General features: G+C 61.5%; 1 protein-coding gene across 1 annotated transcript; it reads right to left on the bottom strand.

Annotated features, from left to right (window-relative positions):
* Positions 1 to 1,725: 1,725 nt before the first annotated feature.
* Positions 1,726 to 16,228, bottom strand: SIPA1L3 (signal induced proliferation associated 1 like 3). The gene is made up of 20 exons (XM_029283722.1): positions 14,866 to 16,228; positions 14,316 to 14,446; positions 12,210 to 12,398; positions 11,865 to 12,039; positions 11,643 to 11,746; positions 11,218 to 11,375; positions 10,299 to 10,875; positions 9,927 to 10,201; positions 7,933 to 8,181; positions 7,584 to 7,736; positions 6,442 to 6,587; positions 5,934 to 6,043; positions 5,488 to 5,852; positions 4,841 to 5,098; positions 4,526 to 4,688; positions 4,027 to 4,207; positions 3,695 to 3,838; positions 2,417 to 2,549; positions 2,006 to 2,090; positions 1,726 to 1,875 (listed from the first exon to the last, which is right to left on the bottom strand). Exons 1-20 carry the CDS (start codon positions 16,226 to 16,228, stop codon positions 1,726 to 1,728), a joined length of 5,109 nt encoding a protein of 1,702 aa, XP_029139555.1.
* Positions 16,229 to 17,248: the final 1,020 nt, after the last annotated feature.

Raw genomic sequence — 17,248 nt, forward strand, 5'->3', positions numbered from 1 at the left:
GGGTGGCTATTGGAAGAACAGTAGTCCCTCCTGGCCCCAGTCAGGGTCACACAGGCACCCCGACAATGGCACCACCCCAGGATAGAGCCCCCCGGGGGCTGAGGTTGGACGGGACCTCCCTCCCATCCGGAGCTTTACCACCCCCAGAAAAGAAGACTGAGATTTCCAGCATATTAGAGAATTTATTTTACAAAAACTGATGGTTCTCTTCATCAGCAACTTTAAAACAGAACAAAATTAAATAATACAGATTTGATCTGCAACGATTCTTATAAAATTAAAAACGAACACATAATACAACCGATAGACATGAGGTGTTGCAGGAGAGCACAGTGCCCATCATCCCAGGCTAGACACCGGGGAATTCTTTTTAGAAAGTGTATGGGGGGGGGGAATCCTTAGGCTACAAATTCCAGTGAGGTCCCACTATAAAATTAAAAAACCTAGGAAGGTTGCTGGGGTGGTGAGCCCAGAAGAGAGCCGGGGGGGGGGGGCTGGCACCTATCTCCCCCTTACCCCCTGCCCGCCCAGAGTCGGACGTGGGGATTCCTGGAGGGCCCTTGATGGCTTCCCAGCACCAGGAGCCAAGAGGAGACGGGAGCCCCTCTGGCCATGTGCAGAATTAAGGCTAGAGTGGAAGGGGAGGGAGGTCGCCTGCAGCCCCCTCGGGGGTGGTCGAGGAGCCAGCTGGAGGGTCTCTGGCCTGGGTGACAGTCAGCAGCCAAAGCCTTTTTGCCTCCCTTGGTTATTTCCCTGAAACCCTGGCGGAGGGAAGTGGGGGGGGGAGGCAGGCCTGGGCCAACCCCCGGGGCCAGGATGTGCTTCGCATAGATCATACGCTGGTTTTGCAATGTGGAGTGGGGGGTGGGGGGAAGTGGTCCAGGCCAGCTGCTCCCTGCTGCCATTGGCAGAAGCCCCAGCCCAGAGGGGGGGGTGAAGGGTCCTGCAGGTCACAGAGCAGGACAGACACTCCCCCCCCCTTTCTCAACCCCAACACCCTCTTTGGGTGGAAGGGGCCCCTTGGCTGGAGCGTAGTGGAGACAGTGGAGTGCCCTCGGTGTGCCCTGCTGCCAGCCGGGCCGGCCCAGCAGAGGACTGGCACAAGGGCCAGGAGGCAAGGCAGAGCAGGCAACCAGGAGGGCCCGGGGGGGGGCGTCTGGGGTGGTGGGACACGTTCCCCAGCCAGGAGCCTTCCCCTGGGCCTCTATGGCTTTGTGCCAGTGCAGGGTCCCTGCTGCAACTGGGGGAAAAATCAACTGTGCTGAATTCAGTTGCATGCACAGAAATGCAATTGAAAAAAATTACAAACAGTACCATTGATACAAATATAGTGTTTTATAAAGAATGTAGACATTTAAACTTTTTTTTTTTTTACTTCCTGAGGCGCTCTGCATTCCCTAGAAAATAATTTAGTTGTGAGAAAGTGCTCTGAGAGGTTTGGCTGCACTCTGCCGCCCAGCCCGTTGGACACCAGCTGGCCCTCTGGCGGCCCTTGACCGGGGCGGGGGAAGCGTGCCTGGGCTGCTCCCGGCAGGGCTTAAGGATGCCAGCATCTGGCTGGCAGGGGGGGAACCCACATCCCTGGGCAGAGCAGGGCTGCCTCTCAACCCAGGCGAGGCACAAGGGGGGCCACGGGGCCAGAGCCCAGCTGGAGACGGGGGGCTGGCGGTTCGCTCTCTAGGGGAGCCCCTGTGCAGGTGCCACACCTGTCTGCCCCCCCACCGCTCACAGCTCCTCCTTGTCGACGGCGCTGGAGAAGATCTCGGCGAACTTGCGGAGCCGCTGGTTGGCGTGCTGGGACTCCTCCTGCAGCCGCTGGTTGTTCTGCCTGAGCGTGGCCACTTCTGCCTGCAGCACCACCTTGTCCTGCTTCTCCTGCGGGGGCCGAGAAGGGGGGGGAGTTCCAGGATACGCAGAGCCCGGTCCGGGGGCTACCTGCACACCTTGGCCCAGCAGCCCCGTCCCTCCCTCCGGGGGTCCCACCAAGCCCCCCCCAGCTCCTTACTTTCTGCAGGTCGCTGTGCAACTGCTTCAACATGGCTTCCAGCTGGGAGACCTTGCCTGTCAGATCGTCTGGTGGGCGCTGCTGGCTGCAAGGGCAGGCCGGAGAGGCTGTGACACCAAACCTGCCCGGGGTTCCCGGAGAGGGTCTGCTGGGAGAGGGGGGGGTCTCCCCACCCAGCTATCCAGGAGGAAGGCAGCATACCTGCAGCCCGAGCCCTTGGGGAGGGGGTTGAAGCCACACGGAGGAGGGAGGGGGTTCGCCTCCTCACCTGCAAGGTGGGCTCCAACCTCACCCAGACTGACAGGCAGACCCTTGGGGGTTCCAGCATCCCCCCAAAACTTCACTTTCCTTGAGGAAGTTTTCTCACCCTTCTCAAAACATATGTCTGCCCCCACCCCGTCCCCTGCTCACCTTAAGACAGGAGCAGTGTGTGGCGCTGGCTGCCTCTCCAGGCTCAGGTGCCCAAGGCTGGGGCTGCCAGCCGGTTGCACATCTGGGCTCAACATGGTCTCATGGAGGGAGAAGAGGGAGACAGCTCTCTGCACTGGGGGGGGGGGGAAGGAGAGGGAGAATCTATAGGCTGTCAGGCAAAAGCCCCATGGCTTCTGACTGCTCAAAACTGGCACCACTGCCAGGGCAGAAGGCCATGCCAGTCTGGGCAGGAGCTCATACGCCCTGGAGGGCAGCCCCACCTAGCCCCTAAGCAGCCCCCCCCCCCACAAGTATCCTGGCAGGCCTTCTCGCTGATTGCTTCCTTGTGCCTCCGTAGACCGCAACCCTGAGCTCAGAGAATTCAGCCCGGCTGCAGGGGAGTCTGCCCCCGTCGCCCCTTGCCAGCTCCTCCCTGCCCTGCTGGGGAAAGTACACCCAGGCCAACGCCCCCAATTTGCACAGAAAAGAGGCACAGCTGACACGAAGCCCATGGGGGGGGGGAAGCCCTGCTGGGAACTCCACCACCCACTCTGGCATAGCGGCTGGTCTTGCCCCCCCCCCCGTCTTCCGCCATCAGCTACCTTTGTGCTGGCTGGCTGGGCAGGACGAGGAGAAGGAAGCACCCTGACCCCCCCTCCGTCTCTCTGCTTGGGGACGCAGCCCCTCCCCTTACCCAACAAGCCCTTGCCCTGAAGGGCGGAGCCAGCGCGGGACGTCTGCCTAGGCCGAGGAAGGAGTTCTGCCCTGACAGGCAGGCAGGCAAGGCAGGAGGGGGCGGGGGGGGGCGGGCAGGCTGGGGGCAGAAGCTGTGCCACTGCTAGCAAGCAGCCCATTTAGCTCCTGCTGATGAGGCACCAGCTCAGCACCATCTCCGTGCTGAATCATCTTCCCTCCTGAAATTGGGGCAGCCGAGCATTTGGGCTGGAGGGCAAAGCTCTTGGTGGGCGCTTGTTTCCCATCCCTCTGCATGAAGGGTTTGCAGGGGTCTTCTGCCCCCTCAATGATCCTGCTTGGGCCCTGCCATTCGGGGGGGGGGGGCGACACAGGGGCAGCAGAGGAGACGGTCAATTTCCTTCCTCAAAGATCAGCTGCAGCCCCCTCCCAAGAGGCTGCTCCCAGCTGGACGGAGGGGGAGCCAGGAAGGGGCCCCGAAGTAAATGGGGCTCCTGACAGCCAGCTGGCTGTGGGGCCCAGGGCTGAAGCCCTTTCCCGGACTGCCACGTCACCTGCCTGGGCAGGAGAGGAAGGAAGTGTTACCTTCATAGGCTTTCGCGGCACTGACCAAGCTGGACCATTCCAGGCCTGCAGCTGTGTCCGGCAGGGGCATCAGGGCCGGGTCAAGGCGCCGCAGGGGCTGGTCGCGCACCTCGGTCAGGGAGAGCTCAGAGGCCGAGATGGTGGCTGCGGACAGAGAGGAGGTCAGGCCTCCCCCAGACCCATCAGCCGACCTGCGGAGGCGGCCCACGCAACCTCCTCCTGCCCTGGATGTTGGGGCAAAGACTGACTCCCCCCACGCTCCAAGATTGTCGGGGAAGACAGGGACCCCCGTTGCCCACCTGCATCTGGCACTGGGGCTCCACCAGACTCACCCTTCTCCAAGGAGCACCCCCGGCCGCTGCTGGCCGGCCTCCGCACAGGGAGGGTGCTGGTGAAGAGCATGTCGCTGGAGAGGGGCTGCTCGAAGCAGGCGCTGCTGGCAAAGGAGGGGTCTCGCCGGCCGCTGCACAGGCTTTCATCCGAGAGGGTCCGCTGGAGTGTTTTCTGGGGGGTCTGCGGGGAAGAGCGGAGACCCCCTTCAAAGTCCCAGCTAGTCCGCAGCTCTCAATTCTCCTCATCCCCAAAGAATTGAACGGGATCCCTGGGAAGACTCTAAGTGGGCAAGTCCTCCCCACGGGGAGCCCCCAAGTTGCCTCAGGGGGGATTCAGAGACCGGCCCCTCCCCTCCCCACCGGCTCACTCAGATCCCGGAGCTCTGTCGGGGAAAAGCAGGAGCGAAGCCCTCCGACACATTTATGCTGCAGGTTCTAAAAATGCCCCCCTTCAGCAGGCCCCCCTTTCACGGGGGGGGGAAGCGTTTGGGAGGCGCACCAGCTCGTCGTCCTGCTCCAGGCCAGTGGAGTCCATGATGATCAGCTTCTTCAGGTCATCCTCGATGGTCGACTTGTAGGCCTTGCGTGGGGAGCGAAGGTCCCGCAGAGAAGCCCGCAGGCGAGGCTGCCCAAAGACGTTCTTGGTGCTCAGGTCAACCTGCCTGTGGGCAGAAGAGGGCCGGTCAGTCCCCCTCCCCAGCAGCCAGGCTCGGTCTAGGGCAGAAGCCCTCACACCCCCCAGGCAAAACAGCTGGCCATGGCAGCCACTCAACGCAGGGCTCGCTGCTGCCCCCTCCCTTCTGCAGGCACTCACTTCTGGGGCTCTGCGAAGGGGGCTGGCCGGGCTGAAGCCTCCGGGCTCTTCTTCCACCCGGCAGGCAGAGGCCTGGTGCTCCGGCCACTCTGCCTGGAGAAGAAGGACTTGGGCACAGAAGCCGAGAGCTGGGAGGAGCTCGCCTGAGACCCGGGAGCCGCCTGGGAGCTGTCTGCGGAGGGGGTCTTGTAGACCTGGATGGGGTACGTGGCCCTGGGGGCTCCGGGGCTGAAAGAGAAACAGTCAGTCTGCGGGTGGCTGGGCCCCCAGGCCATGCAGGGCCACTCCCTCAGCAGCACCTGGGCCGTCCCACGGCTGGAGGGAGCGCAACTGCCCCTCCTCCAACGCTTGGCCCTGGACACAAGGCCTCTCTCTGGGGTGGGGAAGGAGGAGCTTCGCCCCACTTCCAACCCTGGACAAATCAGGCCTGGGGCTGCTGTCGAGGGCAGCTCTGGCCCTGAGGCTGCAAATGCATCAGCAATGATGCCCTCGCTATTTGGCCAGGAGGAGCCCCCCCCTTTGGAAAATCGGGCAGCCCACTTCCTTGCAGGAGCCGCAGAGCCCCCCCCCGTGCCCAACCGGCCTGCAAACCCGCCACGTGTTCAGGGTCCTGGTTATGTTGGGGGGGCAGCTGCAGGGTCCCTTACCTGGCCTGCCAGAAAGGCTCTGGGGCGCTGTTGTTGCCCCCCCTGGTGGGGCCGCCAACTCCTCTACCGAAGGCCCTGGGGCAGTAATTCCAGCTCCGTCTGCCCAAATGGCCGGCAGGCCAGGCCGCCTCTGCCCTCTTGCCATGGCCTTCAGGGAGGGCGGGGCCAAAGAGAGGCGAGGACACGGGCACTCGGTCGCGCCGGACAGATGTGGCACTGCTCGCATCGATGCCGCCATTGCTGGAGACGCCGCCCTTGGCCCAGCGCTCAGCCGCACTGTCAGCGGGATCGGCCGGGTCATCGCTGTGGGCGCTGCTGGAGGCCGTGCTGGAGAGCGTGTTGCTGCTGGACGTCTGCCCCTCGCCCTGCGGAGAGGGGAGGTGGGCTCAGTCGCCCAGACGGGGAGGGAGACACCCAACGGACAAGCTCCAGGAGCCCACACTCACCTTGGGGGGCTGCTCTGGGGAGTCCTTGCCAGGCAGCTCCCACTGGCCTGGCCGCTTGTTCCCAGAAGCCGCTGAGAATCCGGAGGGCCCCGGCATGTGCCACAGCAGCTCTGGGAGGGCAAAGAGAGGGGTCGGGGGGGGCAAGTCGCCAGGAGGGGGGGAGGCAATTGGCCTCCCGCTTCCCCAGAGCCCCAGCCCTTGGTTGGAGGCCTGATTTGTGCCACGCCCAAGCAGGCATGGTGCCCCTGCCACCCGATTTTTCCTCCGCCACCACCCAGTGCCAGCCTGCAGGAGAGGGCAATAGCCACCTGCCCTTCTCAGAACCTGCCAGGGGAGCCTCGGGCACCTGCCACCTGTCTGGCTCCATGCTGGCAAGGGCAGCCCTCTCTGTGCCCAGGGGGACACGGCTGGGCTCCCCAAAGTCTGGTAGCTTCAGCAGAGAGGTCGCTTCCGAGATCTCAGCCCAGGCCCACCACCCAACCCCTCTGTGCCTGCCATCCGTGCTCACCAGGCTTGGGCCTCTCCATGGTGCCTTCCTGGCTGGCCAGCCCCCTGCCGGACGAAGAGGAGTCCCCGTTTGAGGTCGCTTCGGAGGGGCAGGGCGGCTCAAAAGGCCCCGGAGGCCTCAAGGGGACCACATATCTGTGCACAGAACTGAAGCCAAACAGGGCAGCTGAGAAAGCCGCCGAGACAGTGGGAAAAACACCGCCCAGCCCGTTTGTTAGCAGGTTTTAAAAATACCAGGCTTAACAGAGGGAGGGAAGAGGGAGAGGGCCCAGGAGCAGAAGGGAGCCAGCTCCTCCTGCATTTGGCTCCATGGGTGGGGGACGGAGGGGCATCCATCCGGAAGGGGTGGAAGGCCAGGCTGAAGGGCCACGCCAGGCTCTCCGAAGGAGCATCGGTTGGTGCATCCAGTACAGAGCCCTGCAGCTCGAGAGCCATGGGCCACCGACTGGAGCCTCTGGGCGTCCAGAAGGCCTCACAAGGGCCCTTCCCAGCACGCGGATTGATTCCTGGGGAGGGGATGTTTGCACAAGGAAGGCTGCCTTGCGCCAATCAATGCCTTTGGCTCCGCCTCATCTGCATTCCAGGCCATTCCGGGCATTTCATCTGGATCAGAACGCCCCTGGGCAACTGTTCACTGCAACTGAGGGTGCAGAGAGAGATCCCCCTCCCTCTCACAACCTCTCTTGAGGCAGAATCATGCAGGGTCAACGTTTCCCCCTCCCAGCCCCCTGCTTGCCACCAGCACAGCCCCCTCGCTACTCCCCAGAGCAAACGCCTCAGGCAGGAAGCGGCTGCTACCCAAACAGCCAAGGATGAAGGCGCTTCCCCAGCACCCAAAGGAGACGGTTGGGGGCTCAGCTCTCTTTGCATTTCCTGGTTTGCCCCTCACCCTGGTGGGCTGGCAAGGTCCGGCACAGCGTGGCCCCTGGCTGCTATTTCGAAGCCCCCCCCCAAGCCCTGGAACTGGAGTGGGACGCAAAGTGCTAGGCAGCAAAGTAAGCCCCACCCGGAGCCAGGAACAAGCCCTGCGTCTTTGCTGCCGGTGGGGCAGTCCCTGCACCAAAAAGAATCCGCGGGAGGGAAAAGCCAGGCGGGTCGAGAGGGCCAGGACCTGGGCCTGGGCCTCCCCCTCTCTCCACGTACTTGTCCGGCGAGAGCTTGTACCAGGCGAAGGGTCCTCCCGAAGAGCCCGGAACAGAGAAACTGCCCGAGGGCTGCCGATACGGCTGGGTCTTCTCTGTGCCACTCTGGGAGGAGGAGGAGGCGACACGGGGGGTCTCTGGGAAGCTGGCAGGCCTAGAGAAGGAGGGAGAGCCTGAAGGCTGGGCCCATGCCCAGAGTCATGCAGCTCTCCTGAGGGGTCCCTAGCCAGGCTGCATCCAACACAGCAGAGCACACGCTACAGGCTCCACGTCCCAAAACCCGTCCTGGCAAGGAGCCTGCAGGCGGCCCAGGAACATCAACTGACCCCAAGGCCTCCGCTCCTCCTCACCTTTTGCCATGCAGGGGCTGGGGCTGGCGGTAAGGGGTAAGGGCACTCTGCTTTGGGGTCCTGGTGAGGGACTGGGACTGGCCAGGCCCCGGCTGCTCAGCCCACTTGGAAGGCTGAGAGGAGCCGTGGGTGGCGGAGCCGCTCCACTGCCAGGCTGAGTTGCGGTATGGAGGCCGGTAGCCCCCTGGCAGGCTTTCGGGTTCTCCCCTGGACTCCATCAAGCTCACCTTCAGGGACTCGGCCCATCCCCTGCAGAGAGAGAGAGAGAGAGAGAGAGAGAGGAAAGCCAGGCGTCTCTGCCTGCCCAGCCCAGGAGGGTGTCAGGGATCGTGCAGAGAAGGGTGCCGGGCAACTCTGTGAAGAGAAGCTGCAGGCATGGAGGTCGGCCTTCCTGGTCCTGCCAGCCACCCACCTTCAAGACCTGCACCAGGGGCACGGCTGCCCCCCTGAAGACCCACAAAAGTCACTGACGCAGCTTGCCCAGGACCCTTGCCCACGAGGGTCCTGGGACCACTCCTGCCTGCTTCAGGTGCCTGAGAGGTGGGCATCATTGGCCCCCTGCCCCTAGCCGAACCCTCGGCCAAGCAGGACCCCTGCTCCAAAAGAGGCCTAGTCTGCAGGAAGGTGAGCGGCCCTGGCAGCCCCCGTTTCTCAGGCACCCTGTCCTGGGGGGGTGGGAACGCAATCTCTCTTGGGGGGAGTCCTTCACCACTCACCGCATGCAGCTCTTGGCAGACGAAGCCATCGAAGCCAGCTCTGCAGCTGCCGATGTGGGACACGCCTCGAGGCCTGGGGGCAGCTTGGCAGGAAGGGAACCCGGGCAACCTCAAGCTTCCAGCCCCCCCCAGCCCCTCCCCCAGGCCACGGCCTCGCTCCCTGCCACCCACCTCCCCGGCTCTGTGCAGCGAAAGAGCCACCGGGTGGTCATCCTCCAGCCCAGCCCAGGATCCTGTCCTGCCTGCCCTGAAGCCGATGGAGAGGGAGGTGCTGCCGGAAGCAACCAGGTGCCTCGACTTGCTTTGCAAACCACACCTGGAAAATCAGGCAGGAAGCTGGGAGCTGGGTGGGGGCACCCCCTCTTCCTCCTCCCCCCTCCTGTCTCAACTGCGCACGTTTTCTCTGGAGGAGACAGCAAGCCAGCAGACTCTCAGGCAGGGAGGGGGGACGTTCAGGAGAGCGCATAACCATGATAACTGGAGAGTCCAGAAGGAAGCGGGGAAGGGCTGAGCCTCGGCAGTTTCCCTTCCCGCACACCTGGATGCATCCCAGGCCTGAGAGCCCCACAGGAATCCTCGGCCTCTGGGCTTGCCTTCCTCCACTCGCATTTAGTGGCCGCTTAGCCCAGTGGTTCCCAGGCGGTGGCACCGTGTCTTAAAAGGAAGGCTGCACCCTGAGCCCCAGGACCCACTCAGCTCCTTTTGGGACCTGACAGGGCATCGGCCGGCCTTTCTCTGCTTCGCCCCAAGAAGCAGCTTCCCGCACCTGCCAGAAGAGCCGCTGCTGCCATTCCCCACCGGCTGCCAAAGCCGCAGTCATCCCAACAGGATCTGCCCAAGGTGCCCCCCTCTCAAAAGCCAGCTGTCTTCGCTCAGTGGGCCCCAGGCCAAACAGGGAGAGCCACCCAAGAAGGGCATCGCAGCCCAAGAGAACCAGCCCAGTAGGGTAAAAGCCCCCCCTCTGAGGAGCTCCCGCTCCCACCGAGGCCAGGAGCTGGTGGACCAGGGCAGAGGGGCTGGCAGCCTTGGGGCTTGGCAGGGTACCTACCCCCAGGACAGGCCTCCTGCCCTACCCGGGACCTACTCACTGCACAGGCTATGGGGCCGGATGGACCCAGGCTATTCAGAGGTTCAATTTTGCCATGAGACAAATCAGCTGCAGAGGATTTTGCCTGTCTCCGGCTGAGCCAAAAGGGGTCCCGGTAGCCCCTGGCTCCTTCCTCCTCCTGTGTGGCCCCTGCCTCCTTCTTAATCCTGCCCAGAGACGCAGAGGCTCACCTGCGTGGAACACCATCCTCATGTGGTGGAATCACCACCACTTTCACGGTGACCGAGGTGCGCAGCCAGTCGACCATCTGGTCGTGGCTGAGGGTAACCACGGCCACCTTGCAGATCTCCACCAGACGGCTGCCCTGCCGCAGCCCCGCCTGCCAGGCGAAGCCGTAGTCCTCCACTTCAGCCACCGTCCCGTCAAACTTCACATGGAAACCCAGCTGCCCCAGCCCATTCCTCCGGAGGGTCATCTCCACTGTCTCAGCACCAGAGGTCATGACCTGGGTGAAAGCACACAACCCCGGGGTCAGAAAGATCACTTCCCTCCCAGGGTGGCGGGGGCATTCTAACTAACCAGTGGGCAGGGGCACTACTGACCTTCAGCCTCTGCACAATCTCTTTAACATCTTCAGGATTATTCTCTCGGGCCCGGACAAAAATATGGTCCCCACGTCCATAAAAAATTTTGAGGTTGCAGCTATCTGGCGTCCAGCCAATCACATCCACGCAGAAGCAGTTGAAGACCACTTCCTTGGTGGCCAGGTCCAGGAGGACCACGAACTCGTTGGAGATGCCCAGCAGGCACTCAATCTCCATTCCCTGCAAGTAGTCCTGAGCCAGAACGCGCCACACGATGGCCCCTGCACTCTGCTGCTCAGCCCCAGCACGCGCCCTCGTCTTCTCCCTCTTCTTAGAGGCCAACGAGATCAGGTTGAACTTCCCCGAGGAGTCGATGGGGGTGCTGGTGACGCTGTTCTCAGCCAAATCCTTCAGGTACTCGTGCCGCGTGCGTGTGGCCATGGTGTGGAACTTGTCTGACTTGTGGGCAGCGTTCTCGGCGTTGATCACCTTGGCAAGCAGGAAATCTCGGAAGACGTCCGACTTGTGGAAGGCGGCCTGACTGGGGATGGCCGGCCCAAAGGGGGGCACATCCTTGGAGCGGGTCACTGCCACGCTTGGGACATGGAAATGAAAACACAGGCCTGTGGCTGAGACTACACAGGCCGCTGCCAGGTTACTCCTCGGCTGTTCCCTGTGGGTCAGTCCCAGGGTGCAGGACAGCCGAGGCCCACTTCAACCCGAGGACTCAAGATTGGAGGATCAGCTGCCCGAGAGGCCGGAGTTGCGAGGATCACCTGCAGCCCTGATCCTTTGTCTGAGAGAGGCTGCCTGCTCAGCCAGACTTCTGGAGAGTGGACGGGTCCCCACTGGCACCAGGATGCAGCCAAAGCCCGGAGCTCTGCTCCTCACCTGGCCGAGCCCAAATACCACCCAGACCCCCCTCCCGCGGCCTTACCTGTAGCAGACACTCTCCGTGCAGGGATTCTGGGCACAGACGATGATGAAGACATGCTGGAAATGAGAGCGGACATTCTGGGGGGTGAAGGGCAAGGCCCCTGGCTCCTGGAAGATGACGGTGACGATGTCGTTTCCGATGTGCCTCTTCCGCAGCAGCTGGAAGGGAAGGCGGCACTTGAGAGCCTGGGAAGAGAGCCTGGAACCCAGCCAGACACTCACGAGACCAGGAGGAAACAGACCCCCTCATGAAATCCCTCCCCAGTGGGGTGGGGTCATTGTTCAAAAGAGAAGCAAAGGGTCAAGACCACTAAGTTGAGCCCCCAAAATGGTGGCAACCCCACAGTTCAGTATGTGCCATGTGACCCCCCCAAAGCCAGTCCACTCTCTCCTCTGGGCTGGGCCCCGACCTGCCCCGCCTGGTACCTGCTGCCTATTGTTGGAGGTGTAGGGGAGCATCGTGGAGACGTGGAACATGATCTCGTAGCCCTGGTAGGTCGTGTAGAGGGAGTGGGTGCCGGTGGAGTCGGCTGTGAGGAAAGCAACAGGGAGGACTATCAGGAAAGTCGGGTCCCTCAGAGGGCAGGCACAGTGCTAGCAGTGAGTCCTGCCCTGCCAGACCGCAAACCACCCTCGGCATGGACCTACTTTTGGTATCCAGCTGCGCGGCGTACTTGCCGAAGCCCCTCAGGCAGACCTTCTCCCCCAGCAGGGCCAGGAACTCCTCAAAGGCCGGCCCAGCCTCCTCGTTGTTGTACATCTCCTCCTCCGAGCTCTGGCCGGCCTTGCAGTACAGGACGCCCACCTTGTGCTTCCGGCAGAGCTGGGGGGAAAGCAGGGAGTGCCCCCTCAGAGCTGGCTGGGGGCCAAGCCCAAGAGTGACTCTCGGGAAGAGGGTCTGGGAGAGAACAGGGCCTTCCTGGGCCACAGACAAGATGGGTGGGCAGGCAGGAAAGCCCTCCACCCCCTCCAGGTTGTCTGCGGCGTGCTTACTCCTTGCTCGTCCAGCTTCCGCAGCTGCTCAGAGACTTGGGGGACACTCAGGGCCAGGCGCAGGCAGTGCGTGTTCAGCTCAGGGACCACATGCTCCAGCACGTCCTTCAGGGGGATGCCACGGACAGTGCCGTGCTTGGTGGTGGTGGGCGTTGCGTCTTCTAGGATGGCACCACGGAGGGTGGTCAACTGCAAGGCCCAGAAAGAAAGGCAGGAGTGACGCTCCGCCCACCGCAGGGGCCACATAAATTCCCCCTCTTCTGGCACAGCAGAGTGGAGGGCTGCCCATGGGAGGGCCCCACTTGGCCAAAGAGCCTCTTCCCCAAGAGCCCCTTGTGCCAGTGGGCAACATCCTCTGCACTGGGGCTGAGCATGGGCTGGGGAGGCCTCAGGGAGGGGGAGCAGAGCCGTCAACCAAGCCTCACAGTCTTCCAGAATGGCGCTCTTCACGGGAGAAAAAGAGCCCTGCTCTAGAGGAAATCCCCAATCATCGGAGAGCTAGAAGGAGCCTAAGGAGGATTTCCACGCTATCCAGGGCAAACTTTGTCTCTGAGGCTCAGTCCCAGCCTGCAAAAGCCTAGAAAACTTTTTTTTTCTTACAACAGGAAATGTGCAGGAGGAGGAGTGCCAGCCCACTCGGAGACAAGGCCCCTTGGCCCTGGAAGGGACCCCCCCCCAAAAATCCAAGATTCCACATGGAGACAGCAGCCCCTTTCAGTACTTCAGACCATTTGCCGGTATCCAGCGCATTCAACCCTTCGTCAATGGGATGTTTGGGTTTTTGGGGGGGGGGCACGAGTGATTCAGATTGTCCTTGCAAGGCGAAAACATCCCCTTTGGGAAGCTTAAACTGCAGGGCTGCAGTTCAGCACCTCGCGGGGCCCACCTGGGGCTCGGGCGGGTCTTCTTGCCCTTTCAGCGGAGAAGCAAGCACTGGGCACAGAAGTAGGAACTGGCGCTATCAGCTTCACTGCCAGGCCCTCTCAGTGCTGTAGCGCCCTCTGCTGGCTCGGATGGATTTGCTTCACAAATAGCCAGCTCTGGTCGGACAGTTTCTATTCACCACAGGCTGTGCTTGCTTACTCATGGCAGCTCGGACTAGAAACTCCACCACTAAGCAATACATGACATCACTGGACTGACTTATGTCAGCTTTTCGATCAGTCCCGGTCACGATCATTAGATGAGTCCCATCTGATTGCAGCATCCTGTGCTCACATGATTGCCTTTTCTGACCTCCTGCAGGCTTCCCCAGTGACTTTGCTTGCCGGAAGGCAGCAATGAAGTCTGCCAATGGCAATTGCAGGGCCCCAGGACGCTGCGATCTTCTATTTGAGACTAGGTTGCCAAGTGCCCAAATCACGATCTCGTGACCGCGGGACACTGCAATGGCCACAATTACGAAGATGCATAAATCCCCCTCATTCAGGGCCATTGCATCTTCAAACCGTCGCTGAACAAGTGGATCACCTATATATTATAAATCGGTCAGACCCCACCTGCTGTCTAGACCCCACCCTTTGAGGAGGGTCCATAGGGATGAGAAGGATAGCAAGGATGGTCAGGAAGACAGAAACTGCCTGCTACGAAGAAGGTAGACCTCAGCCTTGAAAAATCCAAGAAGGGGCCTGAAAGAGGGCCACCACCATTCCAGAAGGAAGCATGAGAGAGGACAGAGCTACTCCAGAATTCCAGCTGAACATTGCAGGAAAAGGATGAAGATTATGAGCTGCCTGCCAGGGCCCACACAGTTGCCGGCCTCCCCTTTCCTAGAAATGGTCAAGCTGGGGAGGCTTCAGTCTGGAAGAGAGACTTGACACCCTGGCCTGAGGACCCCTTTCCATTGTGGGATTCGAACTCTCAGGCAGGAAGGATTAAGGCAGCCTCTAAGCCTGCATCCCCAGTGACCGACTATCCTCCTGATGTCCTGGTAGGATAGCAGCCAAGGAGAACAAAGACAATTCTCCTGCCCCTTAAGCTTCTCCGCAATAGGAGGGGGGTGTATCTCCCAGCCAGTTTGGGAATTAATGGGGATCAAAGCCCACTGCCTCACCCACCCCAGCGTGCCCGCAGGACCTTCAGTGGCGCAGAGCAATAGCAACTTGCCTCGCTGGTGCGAAAGATAATCCTGTACTGGTACTGAGGCCCGAAATCCCGATGGTCCTCCAGCTTCTCACGCCTGATGCTGACAGCCACGGGGCCCAGCTTCTCATCCACCCCAAAGTAGTTAAAATGTTCTGATGGGGGGAGAGAGGAAGAGGGAAGAGGGGAAAACACCTTAGCCATTCATCCTGTGCATCAGGCCCTAAACGGCCGTATAGTTCCAGCCATTATTTACCAATCTGCAGAATTGCCCACCCACTCAAAAGCTCCTTCAGCAAGGCTTGGCTGCCCAGCTGAACCAAGGATCAGTCCCAAGGCAGAAAGGATATGAGGGGTAATGAGGGGCTGGGGGGGGGGGAAGAGATGCACCAGGGAAACCTGTGCGGCTGCGTAGGGATGGGAAGGAGGAGGATATGAACCCACCACTCAGGAATTCAGGGTTGCTGTCATGTTGGCATACACTAGGATCAAGCCTCATCCTCCTCAACTGCCCACTTTCTCAGGGTCCTCTTACCCTCCAGCACCCCAAATGACAAAGCCAAAAAGTGCCAACCTTTGCCAGAGAAGTAGTCCCGGTAGTACCGGGCGCCCAGGTCCACGTGCTCGATGCTGTAGTGCTTCAACCGGGTGAGGCTGCACTGCAGCTCTTGGGGCGTCTCCAGCACAGAGATGCTGGCATTTGTGCAGTAAGGGGCAGGGGCCATCTCCGCAAAGGCCCCTTCCCCACAGCTACCTACAGAGGCAGGTGAAAAACTGATGTTGCGCTCTCCCTCGCCCCCAATCTCATTGCGGAAGTGAGGACAGCTGAGTAGCAGACTGTTGCTGTTGTTGTCCCCTGGGTCGTGCTCCAGATTCTCCTTGGAGTTCAGGTCCTCAGGGCTGAAGAAGGTGCTGGGCGGGTCCAGGTTGGCCAGTCCACAGGTGGCAGCAGCTGAGCCAGCGGAGGCAGCCGAAGCCCCAGTGGTGGTGTTCTTCCGCTGTGCCACACAGACCCGCCTGGCCACCACCACCTCGTTCAGGTCAAAGAGCAGGCTCTGGACGTCGTAGTGGGCCAGGCTCTTTGGGCACAGCCAGCCCCGGCCTACCTCCTCCACCTCCCCTGGGGCCCTGCTGCATTCGCCTTCCGCCCGGCCACTCCGCAGCTTCCGGAAGATGGAGTCCCCCCCGCTCCCCTCTCCTCGGAGGCCCTTCTTGCGGGGCTTCTCCTTGGGGTGAAGGGGCAGCCCTGGTTCTGCTCGGGCCTCTGCCTTGGCGCTCCTGGCGGTGTGGAAGGAATCCACCAGCCGCTGCCGCTGCCCAGCCACCAACTTCCCACTCTGGAACTCCTTAAGCATCTCATAGAAGCTCTGCTCAGAGAGGCCCTGCACATCAATGGAGGATGTGCTGCCATACTCGCGGAAGAGGGGCAGGCCACCAGCCAGTCGGTTTCCCCGGGGCTCCATCGCGGTTTCCAGGTCGCACTCGCTCAGGGTGACCTCGCTGCTACTCCTGTTCCTCAGCGCCAGGAATGCCCTACCAGGAGAGCACGGCCACCCGTCCTGGAACTCGGTGTCCTTGGACCTCCTCCGAGCCAGGCGCCGGGAAGCCCTCGGCCCTGAGGGGAAGGCTGCCTCCCTGGGCGGCTGCCCGTTCTGAAGCTCCCACTGCATGGGGCACGGGGCCTCTGGGGCCTTGGCAGCACTGGGGATGGCTGGATCCTTCAGCCCTTCTCTTTTGGGGGGCCAGTCGGCAATCCGGGCCCGCACCCCCATTTTTGGCATGGCAGGCGTGGTGGTGGCTGGCCGCAAAGGAGATGCATCATCCGCATGTGGGGTGCAGCCATTCTGGGCCCAGGATCCTGGAGAAGAGTAACCGCCCCCTGTGGGGTCCAGGCCCCCCACGTCGCAGCTCTCATGCACAGGCCGATACGCTGTCATAGTCTGGCTTGGGCTCCCTGCAGGAAGGCGCTCTTCATCTCCATCGGGACACGGGTACACCACAGCCAGCGTTGGGCGGCCTGGAAGAAGCTGAGGCGGCCCAGGGCAGCGTTGCCCCCTGCCCCTTCCTCAGGGCCCAGCGCTAGAAAATGACGACAGCAGTTGGGCTTCCGTTATTCCAGCAATATGAATCATTCTGAAAGAGAAGAAGGAGAAGCAGCATTAGTCTTGGAGTTCAGGAGCAGAACGTGGGGCAGACCCACTTTGCTGCTGGGGAACAGAGCTGTGAATCTGCTCTTCTGCAGAAGCCGAAATACGGTATTTGTAACATGCTCTATGCTGGGTAATGAGGAAGCCCAAGCTCCCCAAGATTTGTGGACATCAACAAGAACTGATTGTGGATCAAGTAGCTCCCCTCAATGCACACCAACCACCCTCCCCACTGGCGGATTCGGGGAGCCATCATGTAGTGGAAAGGCTGGAGGGGGAGGCCCAGGATTGGGAGTCCATCGTCATGCAGCTTAGGGGGCAATCCTCACCCTGCTAAGCAAATGGGGGGGTGACTTTGCCTGGAGATTACGGTGCCCCCAATCCCCCTAAATCTACTCATTTATTTAAAAGATCTGTACACTCACCTATTTTAAACACAAACCTGGAATGTCCCACAACAACATAACTGCTATACTAGCAACAGCCCTCGCAGCCTAGCCAAGATGAGACCCCAACCACAAAACCTCAGTGGGCCATGGGGGAACACTGGTAACTTTGGGAAGTGGGCAGCCAATAGTCAATGCTTCCCTCACCCCCTCCCCAGCCTGGATCCTGCCCTCCGTAAGGCTCAAAGCCAACACAGCCCCCCCACCTAGAACCCCATTTCCATGCAGGCTGTCCAGGTGCAGAGCGAGCCCAGACCTGGGTGCCCCACAGGACACAGCAGGGCCCCAGACAGGGCAGAAGGGAAGGGGGCAAGCGCTCTCCCAGGGCGGGGGAGGGTGTCTGTGTTCGCAGCCATTCTTCAGG

Source organism: Protobothrops mucrosquamatus, unplaced genomic scaffold, assembly GCF_001527695.2.
Source record: "Protobothrops mucrosquamatus isolate PMUCROS unplaced genomic scaffold, P.Mucros_1.0 scaffold201, whole genome shotgun sequence".
NCBI classification, from domain to species: Eukaryota; Metazoa; Chordata; class Lepidosauria; order Squamata; family Viperidae; genus Protobothrops; species Protobothrops mucrosquamatus.

What these genes read in the sequence shown, in the direction of transcription:
- SIPA1L3 (XM_029283722.1), bottom strand. Translation starts at nt 16,228, where the DNA reads ATGACAGCGTATCGGCCTGTGCATGAGAGCTGCGACGTGGGGGGCCTG. An exon ending in TTATCTTTCGCACCAGCGAG is followed by an intron (nt 12,399 to 14,315) that starts GCAAGTTGCTAT and finishes TGGGCCTTGCAG; the next exon opens with TTGACCACCCTCCGTGGTGC. An exon ending in GGGGTGCTCCTTGGAGAAGG is followed by an intron (nt 3,839 to 4,026) that starts GTGAGTCTGGTG and finishes CTCTGTCCGCAG; the next exon opens with CCACCATCTCGGCCTCTGAG.